This window comes from Gigantopelta aegis, chromosome 12 (assembly GCF_016097555.1).
Source record: "Gigantopelta aegis isolate Gae_Host chromosome 12, Gae_host_genome, whole genome shotgun sequence".
NCBI classification, from domain to species: domain Eukaryota; kingdom Metazoa; phylum Mollusca; class Gastropoda; order Neomphalida; family Peltospiridae; genus Gigantopelta; species Gigantopelta aegis.
The window spans coordinates 43,861,756-43,881,556 of NC_054710.1; the positions used below are offsets into that span (position 1 = coordinate 43,861,756).

At 36.7% G+C, this 19,801-nt stretch overlaps 1 protein-coding gene across 1 annotated transcript; it reads right to left on the reverse strand.

Annotated features, from left to right (window-relative positions):
* Window positions 1–7,446: 7,446 nt before the first annotated feature.
* LOC121386075 (hemicentin-2-like) lies at window positions 7,447–17,620 on the reverse strand. Its single transcript, XM_041516874.1, has 8 exons — window positions 17,605–17,620; window positions 16,665–16,925; window positions 15,286–15,546; window positions 14,392–14,670; window positions 11,097–11,396; window positions 10,024–10,329; window positions 8,009–8,161; window positions 7,447–7,475 (listed from the first exon to the last, which is right to left on the reverse strand). The coding sequence occupies exons 1-8, from the start codon at window positions 17,618–17,620 to the stop codon at window positions 7,447–7,449; spliced, it is 1,605 nt and encodes a 534-aa protein (XP_041372808.1).
* Window positions 17,621–19,801: the final 2,181 nt, after the last annotated feature.

Here is a 19,801-nt window from a genome sequence, read left to right on the forward strand (position 1 = left end):
AATGCTGGTAGGTACTGGGTTCATATCTCGGTACTGGCTCCCAATCAGAGTGAGTTTAACAACTCAGTGGGTAGGTGTATGACCACTACACCAGCTTCTCTTTCACTCACCACTAACCCACTGACATGGACAGTCGATATTGCTGATATGTGTAAAGAGATACATTCCCCTAGACCTTGACACTGGCGAAATTATTTTAAATACTTTCTGCGAGTTTTAATGATTTATAGACAATAACACACGTGTCATCCCTTTTTATAAAATAAACCAAATTCTCATTGCAAGTCATCGCTGGGGTAATAATATCAGTAACCGGCCTCGGTAGTGTAGTGGTTCAGCCGTCGGACATAAGGCTGGTAGATACTGGGTTCGTATCTTGGTACTGGCTCACACTCAAAGTGAGTTTAACGACTCAGTGGGCAGGTGTATGACCACTACGCCGTCTTCTCTTTCATTAACAACTAACCCATTGCCCTGGACAGACAGTCGATATTGCTGAGATGTGTGCCCAGGACAGCGTGCTTGAAACTTAATTGGATATAAGTACGAAAATAAGTTGAAATGAAATAATAATAGTAGAGAGTCACTAATTTGAAATCAGATAACTTCCACCTGGCAGTTGACCACGAAGATGTCACAATGGGCTGCAATTCCTGCCAGAAACAATCTGTTGATACTTTTAGAATTTCTTCTTTATATTTATTTTCGTCTCACACCAGTATGGGAGGTCGTTAAAATGCATTCATTCAAACATAAAGAAAAACAAAAGTTCGTTTTTAATACGCCAATACTACAAGATGTGAATACCTCAGGTTTTGACATTTTCATAAAGTTCCATTTTTGCATATGGCGTGTCTTCTCGAGTTCCCAGTCCCTCGTATGTGTGTGTCTGGTCATCAGAATTACCGAGTTCTGAAAAACATATAATAAGCTCGTCCTACATATACCGTAAATCCTCGAATAGAGACCTGCCTTGAATAGAAGCCTGCTTTGAATAGAGACCTGCCTTGAATAGAGGTCTGCCTTGAATAGATGTCTGCTATGAATAGAAGCCTGCCTTGAATAGAGGCCTGCTTTGAATAGAGGCCTGCCTTGAACAGAGGTCTGCTATGAATAGAAGCCTGCCTTGAATAAAGGCCTGCTATGAATAGAAATCTGCCTTGAATAGAGGCCTGCTATGAATAGAAGTATGCCTTGAATAGGGGCCTGCTATGGATAGAAGACTGCCTTGAATAGGGGCCTGCTTTGAATAGAATTCTGCCTTGAATAGAGGCCTGCTTTGAATAGAAGCCTGTTTCGAATGGAGGCCTGCCTTGAATAGAGGCCTGCTTCGAATAGAAGCCTGTCTCGAATGGAGGCCTGCCTTGAATAGAGGCCTGCCTTGAATAGAAGGCTGCCTTGAATAGAGGCCTGCCTGAATAGAAGCCTTCTCCGATCAAAGGTCGGGTCTCACAGCATCGTGAAGAAAATAGTGGCCTGGCTTGAAAAGTGAAAACTTCATGTATGGAGAAAAACATTTAATTTCTCAGTAAGGCAAGAGGTTTTCAAGTAAAAAAAAATTGAATGATTACGTTAGAATATGACCTTACAATAAGGCTATTGTAGAAAATTATTCATGAAATAAATAGGAGCCTGACTCGAATAGAGGTTTGCCGTGATTAGAGGTCCGGGCCCGGTTGTTCGAAACCTAGGTTAGCGCTAACCCTGGGTTAAGTGCCAAACCCAGAGTTAAATTTAATCACCGATTGAAAAATGCATTGTTCGAACGTTGGTTAGTGATAACTATGAGTTAAATATACCCTAACCCTGGGTTAAAGTTAAAGCAGCTCTGACCTGCGGTTAAATGTCTAACCAGTGATTAAGAATGGCGAATTTGATTCCATCTGTATGTTTAGATGCGTTTGTAATATAAAATTGTGTTGAAATAGAAAATCGGCATAAATTACAATGACGTCAAATTCCGGCGAAAAAAAAAGTTCAATGACGTAGAATATCTGGTTCATTGATTTTATTTTCTGATTGGGACCATGGGAGCGTGAAGGGTGGTTAATATCGGGGAAACACATCGATCTGTATTAACCGTCTCTTATTATTAAATTCTCCATTAAATAATATATTGAATAATTAAAAACACCATTTGCAAGACTGGTTATACTTTACTGCTTGAAGTAGACCCTACTCATTCCTCAAAGGTACCAGACATTTCGCGCCCAATATAGTTTGCCCCAAGTCAGTTCGCCTACAGTGTGACCAGACGGGATCTAGCTCAATCCGTCGAGCGCTCGCCTGGGGTCGTAGTGGAGACCTTTGTGGACCCAATCTCCGATTTTTATTTTTTGCTGTCTCAACTATTTATTAATTCGCACCCCCCACCCCCCCCCCCCCCCCCCCCCCCCCTTCCCCCGATGTCAGATATTAATTAAAGACGATTTTGATGGAAGTCGTTTGTTCGTTTTACAAAGAGGATAAAAAGTGAACAGATGGTGTCTGTTAAATATTAAAATTAAAGATATATTAATCCAAAAGGGTTTTATTTCAATTGGAACTAAAACAAACTGGGTTGCTGATTTGGTGATGAGACTCACGCGAGGTCCAAATAGAGCGAAGTCACTTCTCTCACACATCTTGAGAGGGCGAAGTTTTTAACAGGAGGGAAACTTTATTTGTTTTTCATTTAAAAATAATAACAAAATAACCCAATATTATTGTATAATTTTTACATCTTTATATGTTGAGTTTATTAATCATGAGAAAGGGTGTAAAACCAGTCTCCAACAAATAACGTGTAATCCGAGGAATACACATTAAAATGAAAAACAAAAACCAGTAAGCACTCAAAGGAATATATGAAATCTGTTCGTATGATTGTCACGGCAAAAGGCTTATATTTTAATGAACAGGTCAGTATACAAATAACTTTATGTAAATCTATAAAGTCTATTTTAATGGCAAAATTATTTACTCTTATCATTAATATATGACTTTCTTAACCCTAACCCTAAACTTAACCTATTTTCTTTCTTGGGGAGCCCCCCATAGAACCTTTTGACTGTGGTTGCATTCTATTCCATAGCGCCATACCCAAAAATTTCTTTCTGGCAGAAACACTGTACAAGAAAGAAGTGTTTTATTTAACGACGCACTCAACACATTTTATTTACGGTTATATGGCGTCAGACATATGGTTCAGGACCACACAGATTTTGAGAGGAAACCCGCTGTCGCCACTACATGTGCTACTCTGCCGATTGGCAGCAAGGAATCTTTTATTTGCACTTCCCACAGGCAGGATAGCACAAACCATGGCCTTTGTTGAACCAGTTATGGATCACTGGTCGGTGCAAGTGGTTTACACCTACCCATTGAGCCTTGCGGAGGAAACACTGTACAAGTATACACAATCAACTGTTGAATTACTAAAAGTTATATGCTTCAACATTCAGTAGCGCATTTTACTTTTAGCCCCAGACACGGGTGTGGTCGGGGCTAGATGAACCTGATTTTGTGGCACCAATGTCACCTCGAACGCTTACATACTTAATTAGTATCTGTGAATAGGTATTCCTCAAGTTCTTCACCATTCATTCGCGACTGTGTACAATGTAAGCGGTCACTGTTTTGAACACGGTAAAGTCAAGCTGATCAAAGCGAAGTTGTGGGTCACTTCGCCCACTTACCTGAGGCCAGTTACGATATGGGCTAACCCCTAACAGTGCTTTAAACCACAAAGAATATGTGGCCGTTTATTTGTATTCCTATGCCTTTTCCTTACTAAAGTACTAATCAAAATTATACCCAGGTGATTTTCCAGTCTTATATACTAGTTATGAAAATAATTGGAATAAAAACCATAAAAATGTGTCAGTATTATCATAACCTGTTATGGTATTCAAACAACCGGTACAAAAAATGACAATAAATGACCTGTTATAGATAGAAATATGAGATTTATTTACAATTTTACTGCAAAACATATGTAATATCAAACAGACTATAACACCAAGTTTGATGTTGAACACACCTGAGATCACCTCTCTGCTTAGCTTAGTACTTGTGACTTCACCTGTAAAGTGTAATCAACATAAACCTGGGGTTTTTTTTACGTGAATTTGAATTTCCCTCCAAGTGACAATAAACAATATGGCTGTCAGTGATCACATGACTTATGTTACCTATGTATAATACATGTAGTCTGTTTCAAGTTTATTTCTGATTATCGTTGTTCAATAACAGAAGAAGAAGTTTGTTTTATTTAACGACGCCACTAGAGCACATTGATTTTTTATCTTATCATCGGCTATTGGACGTCAAACATATGGTCATTCTGACACTGTTTTTAGAGGAAACCCGCTGTCGCCACATAGGCTACTCTTTTTACGACAGGCAGCAAGGGATCTTTTATTTGCGCTTCCCACAGGCAGGATAGCACAAACCATGGCCTTTGTTGAACCAGTTATGGATCACTGGTCGGTGCAAGTGGTTTACACCTACCCATTGAGCCTTGCGGAGCACTCACTCAGGGTTTGGAGTCGGTATCTCGATTAAAAATCCCATGCCTCGACTGGGATCCGAACCCAGTACCTACCAGCCTGTAGACCGATGGCCTGTCACGACGCCACCGAGGCCGGTTGTTCAAGAACAGATACACCAAACCCCAAGTGGAGGCGAACAAGACCTCTTTTTTATTGGGCGAACTGGTAATGTGGTGGGGCGAACTGGTATGGGGCGAACTAACATGGGGGTGAAACATCAGGCATTCTTAGCTCAAGGTCATCCTTTCTTCTTCTTCTGTTTTTTTTTTTTTTTTTTTTTTTGTACATAATATTAAATATCTTACTATAATTTCACTTTAGGTCCATTTTTAGCAAACGGTATAATTTCCAAAATTATTGTAGCTTTTTAAACACAGCCATTCATAATTATTACACACACATACAAAAATCAAGTTTTTACACTGAAAGATTTTGAGCCTTCTAAAATGGAATTATCTACGGTAGATTAGTTATTATTATTGTAGGAATGTGTAAAGTGATATCATTCAAATACTGACGTCATTGTCATTGAAATTAAAAACACGTGTGAAAAGTGGGACAGTGTTTTTAGGTAATCTTCACACACACACACACACTCTCCGTCAAAATAATTCTGTTCCACAATGATCAGACAAGGACACTTAGTATATTTATATTGTAAAAAAACCCCATAAAATATGAAAGCTAAAAACTATGCAAGCTGTTAAATATGACATAAAAATATTAGGGTAACATGTGTTTTATTTATTGTATGTGAAACCAAAACGATGATGCCACAATGTTCTGTCATCAACCAGTGATTAGACAACCCTGGGTTAAGGAATTTAACTCACAGTTAGTGTTAATCAGTGATTAAGTTTCGAACAACTGGGCCCTGGTCTCAGAGAGTCACACACAAAAAATAGAAGCTTACTCTTCAATTCAAGGATTTCCGGTATGTCGAAATATGTTTTAAAAAGTCACTTTAGTGTACAACCCACAATCTATTTCCTGTTCGCATTGGGGCCAATAACCATCGTCTCAAAGGTGAAAAAATAAAACATCATTAAACAATAAGCAATAGTGTAGCATCATATCAAAATGATTAATACATATAAAAATATATGTGTGTTCATAGAACAAGTTTATAAACAGACAGATACAATATATTGTATTTATTTAGTATGTGTGCAATGTGTATATATGTGCAAGTGTGTGTGTGTGTGTGTGTGTGTGTGTGTGTGTGTGTGTTCTGCGTGTGTATGGAGTGGATGAAGATATATGAAAAGGTATAGAGAGAAATCATAAACATGTCAGTAATTAAAGTAATATAAATTTACCGTTACTGTGTCCATGTCTTGTGTCGTCTAACGATACACGCCGGTGTCTGTAACAAAGCAACAGACCAAGTTATAGTACCAATACCATAAATGTAGTTATTGCATTATTTCTCTCGCAGTACCCAAAATGTAATTTCCACACTATTTCTCTCGCAGTACCCAAAATATATGTATCACACTATTTCTCTCGCAGTACCCAAAGTTTAGGTGTCACACTGTTTCTTTCGCAGTACCCAAACTCAGTGGCGTAGGCAGGATTTTATATTGGGGGGGGGGGGCACCTGCGAAAAGGTAAACAATTCCCGGGATTGGGGGGGGCACAGCCACCCCCCCCCCCGACCCCCCCCCCCCCCCCGGCTACGCCACTGCCCAAACTGTAGGTATCACATTATTTCTCTCGCAGTACCCAAACTTTAGGTGTCAAACTGTTTCTCTCGCAATACCCAAAATGTAATTATCACACTATTTCTCTCACAGTATCCAAACTGTAGTTATCACACTATTTCTCTCGCAGTACCCAAAATGTAGTATTCACACTATTTCTCTCGCAGTACCCAAAATGTAGGTATCACACTATTTCTCTCGCAGTACCCAAAATGTAGTTATCACACTATTTCACTCGCAGTATCCAAACTGTAGGTATCACACTATTTCTCTCGCAGTATCCAAACTGTAGTTATCACACTATTTCTGTCGCAGTACCCAAAATGTAGTATTCACACTATTTCTCTCGCAGTACCCAAAATGTAGTTATCACACTATTTCTCTCGCAGTACCCAAAATGTAGTTATCACACTATTTCACTCGCAGTATCCAAACTGTAGGTATCACACTATTTCTCTCGCAGTACCCAAACTGTAGGTATCACACTATTTCTCTCGCAGTACCCAAAATGTAGTTATCACACTATTTCTCTCATTCAGAGTATGACTGTTTAGATACAAGGCAGAAAGAAAGCAACAACCGAAGATATATCCAGGGAGGGTTTTTTGTCAAATGTTAGGTAACATTTTAAAAACAATGTCTCATTTTTATTCCTATAATACAATGCAGACAGTATGGCCATTTTGTTCCTTACCCAGTGGCTAAGTATTCATTGCCTCAAACATGACACAAAAACACCAACAAATTATGTCAAAGTGCTTGGGGGTGGTCGAGCGTTAGGTAATGTCATAGGAGGGGTATAAAATATTTGATGTTTGTGTTACATAATTGCCGAAAGGCTCCCAATGCATAACTTAATAAATTAATGTTTAAAATATGCCTACTTAATAAATTAATGTTTAAAATATGCCTACGTATGATGGTGTCATTTGTGTGTATGTCTTTGTCTATATTTGTGTAACCCATATTGCCGATTGTCTATATATAGATATAGATGGATTGTTTTATCGGTATATGTGTATATATTTATGTAACTCATTCTCATTGTATTTCATTCTTATAATGCTGATAAGTTGGAAACCTTAACGCAATAAAGAACTTGAACTTGTGTGTATGTGTGTGTGTGTGTGTGTGTGTGTGTGTGTGTGTGTTTGTGTGTGTATGAAAGTTTCCAAATTATAAACAAAGTAATTAAAGACGCAATGTTATACTTACACCGTAGTTTCAGACTGTTGGCTGTCTGTGAAAACAATCACAATAAAAGTGAAAATATACAAAACAATAAACTCATGGTGTAAACAAACAAGCCATGATGTGTCTATTTCTGTTACATTGAACAGCAAAAGAGATGCCAAATAATATTTTTCATGATAATATTAATTTGGTAGGTAGACTGTCAAAATGACCCTAAAGTATTCACAAGATATTAATAATTTTAATAGACAAAAAACCTAAAGGCATTCAAACAGACTAACTTTAAACAAAATAAACTAAATTAATATCCGCGAGGTATTTTGTTTGTTGCTGAGTATAAAATGAGTCTGAATGGTAAATGGTAAAACACATATAATACCAAAATACCAAACAATACAAACAAAAGCAATGCATGTGTTACATATTTATACCATACGTGTTAGGTGTATACGTGGGGACAGAATAACGCCACTTGTAATATAACAATATACATAATAGAAATTATCAATTAACTATTATTAATTGAAAAATAAATTTCTTAATTGTATTTACATAATCGGTTTTCCTTAATAGTCTTACCTGATTTTGAAGATGCACACACATAACCTCGTCGCCACAAAATAAAGATAACCACAATCACTGCTGCAGCTGCAACAACAATCCCGATTCCAATCCCTACTGCAATTCCTTCTACAGTTACTTTGTTCGATGAAACTGGTACAAGACATTCACCTTTAAATAAAATAAACTGCAGTTATCACAAAGACAGTCACTTCCAAGAGAGCAATAGGAATCCCAATTATAATCCCCACTGCGATTCCTTGCCCACATACTTTATTTGATGAGGCTGATAGAAGAGATGGATCTTTAAATAAAATAAACTATAATTATCACTCACCACCTACAGATAAATGGTGCTAAGATAAAAAATGTTGCTCTTATACTACACATGTCTGTTGAGAAAATTTTAAAACAATGAACACAAACGTAATAAAGTAAACAAAAGAGAAACAAAATTAATCATAAACTCGAATTTATGTCATTCTCACTACCCTAAATGTAGAAAACTATTTTAACATGTTCACTTTAAAGTTATGGAAAAGTCAATCTGATTAAAATTAGCTCCACTGTCTACTACCAGTAGATCTAACAACATAGCGTGGACTCTTATGTCCAGGTGACATTTCATCTATAAATAACAATTTAAATATCGACCAATTACACTTCGCCTTTTATAGCGTTATTCGGGAGCATACAAATTCTAAAAATATCGGGCGAGACTATTTATGCAATAGGCGAACTTGCTGGTCTATTTCAACATTGAAAAAAACAGGGGGGAAAGTGCAGTAATAAACTCTGGATTGTATAGTAGTATAAACAGATTTTATGGCTATACCATCACGGATTTATTTTCGTCTTGAAACAAATTTTATATAAAATTTTATATTGAAATTAGTTTCCGGCATACTTCATAATTCACCCGAATCATTTCGTATACCCTCGGCATAATCCCGAATGTTTTCAAATTCTTTTCAAATCACTGGCATGATTTGGAAGTAAGGTTTTGATTGGTCGAATGAAAGGTCAACTGGATATGAGCTCCAACGGGCTGCTGTTAGATCCACATGTAATAACGGAGCTAATTTTAATTAGATTGTGGAAAAGTTGCAGTCATTATGCCCTTCTACCCCCACACCCTCCCACCCCCACCCACACAAACACAGCAATGATACAGTATTGCTAAATTATGAGAATAACAGCGACGTCTTACAATGCAAAAACTGACTGCGTACTACGAACTAAAATGCTAAAACCCCATAAAACACTACATTAATGTTAATAATATTTTAAAACCTTTGAATAAGTCAATTTATGCATTTTGGATGAATGTCTTAAAACATTAATATACCTTATTAATACCTTATATGGTACAAAAACCGACAGCTTTCTATGAACTAAACATTTTAAAACCCATAAAACACTATATTAATGTGAATAATATGTTAAAACATTTGAATAAGTCACATTTATGCATTTTGAATGCATGTCTTAAAACATTAATATTGTTTAAAACAAAAAATCATATCACATCTACATCACATATCGGGAAAGGTTTTTGATATAGCTATCATAGAGACATTGTCTGGAATAGGACAAAATGGGGGCTTAACCATGTGGTTCATCGCACCTGAGATACTGACCTTCATCTGTCTCAGCGTTACAACAAAACTCTTATCTGTGAGTCTGTGCATTATGACTATTACCTTATATGGTACAAAAACCGACAGCTTACTATGAACTATGAACTCAAATTCTAAAACCCCATAAAACGCTATATTTTAGTGAATAATATTTTAAAACATTTGAATAAGTCACGTCTATGAATTTTGGATGCATGTTGTGAAACATTAATATTATGTAAAAAATCATATCACATCTACATAACATATTAGGAAAGGCTTTTGATATACCCATCATGGAGAAACTGTCTGGAATGGGAAAACAACTCGATTCACCCGAGAAACTGAACAACTCCATTTGTCTCAGTGTTACAACAAAACTCTATTTGTGAGTCTGTACATTACGACTATTACCTGGGGGTAATGTCAAAGCTTCCTGTTCCTCAGTAAAGTCTTTGTACCCATATCTGTTATAAGCCAAAACTCGCACCAGATATCTCATGTTTGACTGAAGATCTGATATGACAGCTTTCTGGATGGTGCCACGACCATTTTCAAGAATGACTTCAGTTAGATTTCCCCACCGTAATGTTGTGTCTTCTCTGTACTGTACAATAAACGTCTGCTCCGATCCTCCGTTAAATGCCTCTATCCAAGCAACTGAGACTGAGTTTGGATCACTGCTCCATGCTGCGACATAAGAGGGAATATCTGGAGGACCTTTGAGAAAGAGATTTAGTGAAACATTCGCATTTCCAAGTATTCACTTTATAAATGAAGTTTTACGTTAATAAAAACACTATCTGTGAACATTAAATTAAATTTAAAATGTATATATCATACAACCTAAACGAAATCCTGAACAAATGTTGTTACCCATATAGCTAAAACATATTGGTTCCTATCAAAATGTTATGTCCCACAATAAAATAAAACTCATCGACATAGGTGAATCAAACGAGTTCATTGCTGTGAATAATAATCGTTTATGGATAACAAATAGGATTTTACGCTTGCTACCTCGTGAAATAATGTTCATTATTACTTGGAAGAGTCCGTGACAACTGGACATTATTTCTGTCGGGACATACAGATCATACGAATTGGAAGCTTGTTTAAAATCCTTTAAATACATAAGAAAAATAAACCAATACAGGCATAATGAAATCGTTCCTGCTTACACTTATAATGTTGTTTTCAGGTGGTTCCTTGTTAATTAATTTATATAATAACACAAAATAATTTGAAAGAAAGTCGAAGTCTGACTTGTAATAAGATCCAATTTCAATAACAATCACTGGCATTGTGCTACAGCTACCCAGGCTGCAGCTAGCCCTACATATACTCATACCTTCTAAAGCACTGGGCGATGTCAGATATATTAAGACCATGAGAAAGTAAGAGTAAGATCCAATTTTAATAACTCTCTATGACATTAATCTGACATTGATCTACAGCTACAGATCTATATATGCATCTACTCATACCTGCTACATCAAGTGTCAGGTTCACTATAAGATCTTGTCGTGGAGCTCCATTTGACACAACAACCTGATAGGTACCAATATCTCCCTGCTGAACATGTGTCAGTGTAAGTTTCCCAACAGCTGATACGTCAGTTGTAGATGAAGTTCCTGGCATAAGAGTTTTTGTTCTATCAGTCAGTTTATACCAGGTGAATGTCGGTGTTGGATTGGCAATCACTGATATCTTCAGAGTTACGTCACCACCTATTGTTACTGTAAACTCTTTCAGGAATAGAACTCGATGGTCTAATCTTGGTGAACCTGAAATGTAAAGAGTGCTTAAACTATTATAACTTCCCTCAACAGAAATAAAAGTTACCTACGTTTTTAAAACAAGAATATTGTGTTTAGTCATTGAAATCGGGACCTGGTCTCTTTTAGAAGGTTTGCATGTGGCTGGACAAACCTACTTAGAAGAAGCACCTTACGGCAAAACACAGAAACAATCACTACCTTGCCAATGTTCTTTCGAGATACGTTTTGATCACTTTAACGGTTTTGTCATTCTCATATCTTCTTCAGTGTTAGTACTTTGTCAACGTTAGCTATATATAATTACATTTATTCTGTTAATCTGTATCCATCTTCATACGAGTCATTCATAGTATATACCTGTGATCCAGAAGTTGACATTTGTATCAATAGATTTCACTCGAGTAACTTAATGTGTGAGGTATTACATTATTTACAACCACACATTAACACAGTATAGCATAAATACATTCAGATTAATTAACATCATATGTGCATATTAAATATTAATAACGTTACCATACGATGCATCCATCCAACCAGATGTCAGAGTGAGATCCAATGAGAGAATGCTGGTGGTGCATACCCATTCACATACTGCTCCAATCCCATAATTTTACAAAGTGTATATTGGCAGGATTTGTGCTGACTCGGGTGGCATTTGACAGTTCAGAGTTCTATTTTACAAAGTGATCTTCGCAGGAGTTGTACTGTTGTACCTACTGTGCTGACGGGTGGCATTTGATAGTTGATAGCTTGTGATAGCTTGTGGCTAGGTTGTCGATAGGTAGTTACAAGGTTGTTACAAGGTAGTACAAGCAATGCAAGCTATTTGCAAGCTGACATTTAGCTCGCGTAAGGTAGTCAGTAATTATCCATGCTTGCCGCATGCATGTTTTAATTTTTGCAACCTTGCACAAGCTTGCTGCATGGATATCGTCAACTGTGCAAGCTTCCCGCAAGCATGTTTTCATATTTGCAAGCTTGCTGCATACATATCTTCAAGTGTACAAGCATGTCTACACTTGTGTAAGCTTGCGCAAGATTTCACACAAAAAAGGCTTAGTTTTTGTATTGAACAGGAAAAGCTAAGTCCAAATAATTTTCATGGTTATTTTTTTCTATATTCATAACTTCTCACTTGATTTATCAAATTAAATGGAAACAGTGGCTAAACAACCAAACATATATGTAACCAATTTAGACAGTATTTACAATAATAATTAAAACAAAATTAATATTAATAGATACACATGATAATGTAATATGGTAAAACAGGATCATCTTGTAATTATTGGATTTTCAATTGGCTCCAAAATTAACAACATATGCATGGCCATGAGGAGATCACTTGGGCCATGTTTTGTTGAAATCTGTCTGGTAGAATCTGAGAAGACGTTGAAAATGTCTGAGCCAATCAGAGGCCAGGGTGGCCATCTTGGATTTTGAATCAGCCCCCAAAAATAGCAATATTTTGTCAGGTCCATGAGAGGATAGTTTGAACCAAGTCTGGTTGAAACCTGGATGGTGGGCCTTGAAAAGAAGTTTTCAAATGTGTCAGTGAATCAGAGGCCAGGCCAGAAATCTTGGATTTTGAATTAGCCTGAAAAATAATACTTGGTCAGGGCCATGAGTGGATAATGAGAAATAGATTTGGTTGAAATCTGCTTGTACGTGGACATTGAGAAGTCAAAAAGAACTTAGTCAATCAAAGGCCAGAGCGGCCATCTTGGATTTTGAAACTGCTCCAAAAATAACAACTCTTGGTAAGTGCCATGAGAGCATTGTTTGAACCAATTTTGGCTGAAACCTGGCTGGAAAAACTAAGGAGACGTAAAAAAAAAAATCTCTGTCAATCAGAGGCCAGGGTGGCCATCTTGGATTTTGAATCTGCCCGAAAAATAGCAAACTTTGTCAGAGCCATAAGAGGATCATTAGGAATACATATGGTTGAAATTTGCATGGTGGAACTTGAGAAAAAGTAAAAAATGTCTTGGTTATTCAGAGGCTAGGACGGCCATCTTGGAATTTATATTGCACTGAAAAAATAACAACTCTTGCTCAGGTCTACAAGAGCTTCATTTGGACCAAGTTTGGCTGAATCCTGCTACGTGGAACAAGAGAAAAAAGAAAACAAGAAGAAAGAAACAAATAACTATACATCACTGTGTGGATCTTCAGACAGTGGAGGAATATAACCTAAAAGAAGAACAGGAACAATATAGGATCTGAAGTTTTTTTAGCATATCAGTTTAGTCAGACTACCCCACATACGTGGAACATGTCTGTCATACAGGAAAACTAATTTTGTAAGTATCTCACTACATATAGCACCTATTTTGTAGTTTCAACAGTTCGTGTTTTTCACTTTAAAACTGATCCATGTTGGGGGTGTTTTAGAATTAGACAAGATGCAAGATGGCCGCCGCTGATGATGGCGTACGCTTGTAGGTGCCTCGTCGCAAGCATGCGGGAAGCTTGTCGCAAGCGTGCGGGCGGGAAGCTCGTCGCAAGCGTGCGGGTAGCTCGCAGCAAGTTTGCGGGAAGCACGTCGCAAGCGTGTGGGAAGCTCGTCGCACACTTGAGAGTAGCTCGTCGCAAGCTTGCAGGAAGCTTGTCGCAAGGTTGTAAAAAGGTTTCAAATACTAGCTTAAACTGAACAAGTTTGCAGAAATAATGCCCTATTTAACAAAGTGATCCTAGCGCTAAGATAGTTTTAAGAAATGGTGCCCAAGACCTTAACTGCTCGTCTGCTGGGACTTACACACAAATCGACGGACAATTAACTGTTTTTTGAGAATGTGTACTGTCAAACTTTCGGTTCGAAACTAGTGTGTGAGTTGCATCGCATTTATTTTATTTATTTTTTTGCAGAAAACAAATATATATCTAAAGCTTTGATTATCAAATATTATTAATTATTTACATTAACAAGTTGTTTATTTTGCTGTGCACTTCATTATTAAATGTCAATACTGTTCTATGTGTCATATTGGTAACTCACACATTACAACAAGCTGCACACTTTCACTGACAGCTGACTTGATGTTGTTTCCCGCTTCACACGTGTAGTGTCCTGTATCCAGACATCCAGCCTCGTTCCACGTGTACTCAGCCTGTTTAGAGTTTGTCACTTCACGCAGAGTTTGTGAGTTGTTCAGCAGTTTGATGTCAGATCCTGGATTACCATCAACATCACATCTCAGAGTCATAGGAGTCAGCTCATCAACTGTAACGTTTGTAGACTGTGAGTTCAAAGTCAGAGAAGAGATTGAAGATCGGTCTGTAAGGAAATGTGTTAAATACTAAGGAATCATTCCACATGGAAACAGAATTGTTTGAGAATTTGAAAATGAAAATCATTTAAACTTCACATAGACTTATTGACTTAACTTAAATATATAAAAATTATTTATGAACTGTCAGCTGGAGAATAATATCTAAATATATTTCAAAGAAAGGAACACTTATGTCACAACAGTAACAAGATTGCTGAAGTAAAAATAAAGAAGCACTAAGTACTGGATAGGGAAGAGATCAAACAAGAAGAGGGTTAGTAACTGAACATATTAAACTAGATGAGATTCTTATATCATTACTAATTCTCAAACAATGCTACATTCTGAATTGTCAGCTATGTATAGTGTAATCTGGAATATGTAGGTGGACCTTTTAAAAGTCGGACCCCTTTCCTAGATGCAACCTGCTCATCCAAACAATACATGACACTGGTTGGGACATAAAAACGTCATCGAGGGCTATCAAATTATGTGACCCATAACTGCTCTACCACTAGGCTACATTTCATCACAAATGTATCATTTGAAGACAGTACATGAAGAGTTTCTTATCATTTATGTTTTAATCATAATATCATAAAATATATAATTTTATTTACACTGCACATCCAGAGTAATGGTCTTGTCTAATGATTCCTGTGTGTTTGTGTTCCTAGCCTTACACGTGTAGGCACCAGCTGCTGATCTCTGTATGTTATTTAATGACAACACAGAACTGGTTGATTTTATCTGAGATTTAAACTTCCACATGAAAGAACAGGATGAAGAACAGTTAGTCGCTTCACATGACACAGATACATCGTCACCTTTCTTCACTGTCATTGGAGAAGTGGTGTTCATCCGGACACTGTCTGGACCATCTACAAATGGGACCAAACAATAAAGTAACAAAAACCACCAACCTTCACCCCCACCCAAAAAAATAAATAAAATAATAATAATAATAATAATAATAATAAATAAAATAATAATAATAATAATAATAAGCAATCAATCAACCAATCAATAAACAAAAACATAAAAATAAATAAATAAACAAAACAAAACAAATAAACAACTTTTTTTAAAACCCACAAGAAACACTAAAAACACTAAGAAGTTAATCATTATAATTTATGTTGTGTTCACAGTTTTCATTGATTCTGTAGGTAAACATTCGGAAAAGTGAACAGACAAAACACTTCGATCAATTCAGTCTTTTTATTAATCAGATAAATGATTATAAACGATAACATGTTTAGACAACAAGTACAAGTTTTAGATATGTGATTACTAATTGTACATGTTTGAATTTGATAATAACTGATACTGAGTTTGTTATTCTATTTAGTGCATTAGTTGTTTAGGGGGGTGGGGGGGGGGGGGGGGGGTGGGGGAGGGTTTCTTTGTTTAATTGTTGTTGTGGGTTTTTTGTTGGGGGGGGGGGGGTATTGTTGTTTTCTCTCTCTAAGAACCTTCTATTTCCATTGTGGCTATAATTAGCCTATTATATTATATATATACAAACGATGTGAACACATTTACACACTATTCTGAGTATTGCTATGACTGTATTTTATTCACCGTCATATATTATTTTTAAAAATCAAAGTTAAGTTCATTCTGTTCAACAATTCTGTAATGAATTGTATTAAAATAATGTCTTATTATAATGTTCGCAAAATTAGTTAAAAGAATGAGAGGCTTAAATGCAAACTTTAAATTATGTGAAGACATTATGTATTTTTGTCAAATCGTGGTGACGTCTATTTAGTACTGACGACGTCATTAGTTTGCAAGTGCCAAATTATCCAATAATATTGTATGTTACATTAATGCATGATAATTTAAAGTACAAATTAAGATTTTTATTTCACCAGTTATTAGTGCCCACTGGAGTAATATCAGCAGCATGAATATTATTACTGTTTTAATTTTATTATGTTTATTATTATGCAGTCTACTCTTTCAGCAAATGTAACATTAACTGAATACTCACAGTATACTCTCAGTGTGAACTGTTTACTGTTAGATTTTGGTATAGCCGTGTTAGTCACTTTACATGTGTAAACATTCCCGTTCTGACTCCTCTTGGTGTTACTCAGTTTTAACTGAGAGCTGGCTGTGATTTCCTGAGTCCCCAGATTCCAGGAGAAGGAACACGGTGGATTACAGGCAGCTTCACAATTCACAGTCAAACCCCCTCCTTCTACTACATAGCTAGGAGATTGTGGTCGGATTGTAACAGAATCTGGACCGTCTGAAACAGTAAACGACGTACGTGTTAATTCATTTTACCACTGAAATGTAACAACAATGTGATTGCAATAATTAATTTCGACTATTATCACTTTAATAAAGTAGAATGGCAAATCCTGTTGATAGCTCAAACACGATGGACTAGGAAGTAAACAGGTCAATATTTGTTTTACGTTAGGCATTAGGAATTATTTCTCTTAGCTAATAACAGTTTGTAATGTAACACACACACACACACACACACACACACACACACACACTCTCTCTCTCTCTCTCTCTCTCTCTCTCTCTCTCTCTCTCTCTCTCTCTCTCTCTCTCTCTCTCTCAATGATATTTGACAGTACGGTTTCTTTAATTTGATATTAGGTTTCGACTTTGACCTGGTGTAACATTTACGGGAATAGTCCTTGTCAATAATGAACGTAATGTACTACATATATATATACACCTGGAAATTAATTAAGCACCACCCAATTTATATTGTCCCCAAATTATTATTATTAATAATAATATTAATACTGCAAAAAACATGTCACTTGCCACATCTGTGTCAGTGGGGGTTACACCAGATACTGAAGTTTTGAAGATTTCCAAAGACTCTGGACCTTGTTCGAGTATGACAGCCACAAAACACTTCTGCAAATCATTTCAAACTAGCGCCAGTCCCATAATTAATTTACCTACATTTTCACCCATACTGCCAAATTTCATTCCCTTGTAACATTTGAATCAAACCTGCTAATAATAACACTAAAAGGTCATACTTTATTTTGAATTATTTTGGTCTATAAATGATAACGCCCAATAAGACAACTTGTCAATATAAAATGACCTCATGAAAATAAATTTAGATTAATGGTAAATGCGTCACCATGTGTGTGAATACCAGCATGATGAAAAAGCCTGTAAAATCTAAATGAACGACTAAAATGCCAGAGACAGAATGAATAAAAAAGTCTGACTAATAAAAGCTAAAAAATGTTGTCTATTTCCAAATACCCTTTAGGTAGGCTACATACCACCAGGCGCATTAGCTGGAATTTTAGCGGGGGCAGGGGGGGGGGGGGGGGGTCTAGACTGTGGCGAGCGACGTTTATGGTGGGGTTCAAGTCATGCTCTCCGGAAAATGTATTGGGGGAGGGGGGAATGTTCTTGAGCATGTTGTAAAAACATATCGTCGCTGAAGTAAGACAACCACAAAAGAACTGTATTTTAAAAATTGACTTTTTGCAGAAATGTGTTTCAAATTTAAGGAGGGGGGGGGGGGGGGGGACTTCTTTTTTGCATTGTATTTATGCTGAGAAAATGCACGATGGGTCAAGTGGTTAGAAAGTCTATACTTATCCAGTGATACTACAACTTCCATCGTATTTTCCATGATTATGGAAAAACTTGTGTTTTTGTGCTAATGAAAAATACGTCGTAAAATTAGTAGAGGTACAATACCTTAATAAAACAGGCCAAAACACAATTTTGCCCCGTTATTCGGAGCGATCAACAGCCACACTCTTTATCTAGACAGGTCCAGCTACAAAAATATACTACTCGTATAAATTCCCCTTCCAGATGACAACCCCACCCCCGTCTATGCCCTGATTATAGCGATCACCGTGATGTTTTCCCGCCTTTCCAACTTTCCAGGTGAGTTGCTAAATATAGAACACAACAGTGCTGACGTGTCGACACTACCGGTCTAATACTGACAAGTGCTATGGAGTGTGCAGTTTAAAGAGTATCATTGGTGAAATGAAAGCCACTCAAGAGATAACGTCCAAAAATAAGTTAATCACATTTCAGTTTTGCCCTTACTTAGTCTCTGTGTATTGCATATCGCCTACTAGTAATACGCCAGATACCATTGCCAGAATTGATTGGTCAAGCTGTTTGCTTTCATCCCATCCGTGTATTAAAATGGTGATCCAATAGGACTGGAAAGAAAATATTTAAATGGTTTTACCAAATTAGTGTCACTTTATGGAAAGTATACTTTCGATTTTATTATTACTATTATTATTATTATTATTATTATTATTTCTTAAAAATTATTTGTAAAAACATATTCAAATTATTCTGTTATTCGGGATATATTTAAAATATAGACTACATGTACTTAAATTATTTTTTACAATTTTCAACCTTAGAGAAAGAACTTACATGCTACAGTTTTTCTACATATAGAAGGTTGACCTGCTCCATCACGACAAGTCCAATCTACAGCATCCACTGCTGTGTTGAAGGATTCTATAGTAAGAGTATTCTGTGTAGGGCCGTTACCAACAGCACTGTAGCCTGTCAGACCTCCATTTGGTAAACATGCAGTGTTTAGTTTGTTACATATTATCACTTCTTGTTGTTGTCCATTGATTGTTCGTAACCACCGGATTCCGCTAGCTATAGTGCCGCTTATTCTACAGACTAGCTGTGTTGTTTGTCCAGGATATCCACCAGTCATACAGTCAATGGCGGTATTGGCTGCACCTATAAGATAATTAGAGATAGTTACAGAATAGATAGAGATTATTGCAGGAGCTTGTGTGTCGTACTGATTTTACGAAACGAGTGTCAGGATTCTTGTATTGCCCGAGCGATTCACATGTGTGTGTAATAATTGCTTTATTATCCACACTATCCATACTATTATTTGTATGTCGGTCTAGTTGATTTTACCCATGGTGTATCCTACAGTTAGACCACGGCTGAATGGCTGAATAAAGTCACATATTTAGTTCAGCAGGGAAAAGTGGGTGGTGCGCTGTATTGTAATACTGTATTGAGGGGAAAAAAGGGAAATGGTTTATTTAACGACGCACTCAACACATTTTATTTACGTCGGACATATGGTTAAGGACCACACAGATATTCAGAGAGAAAAACCTC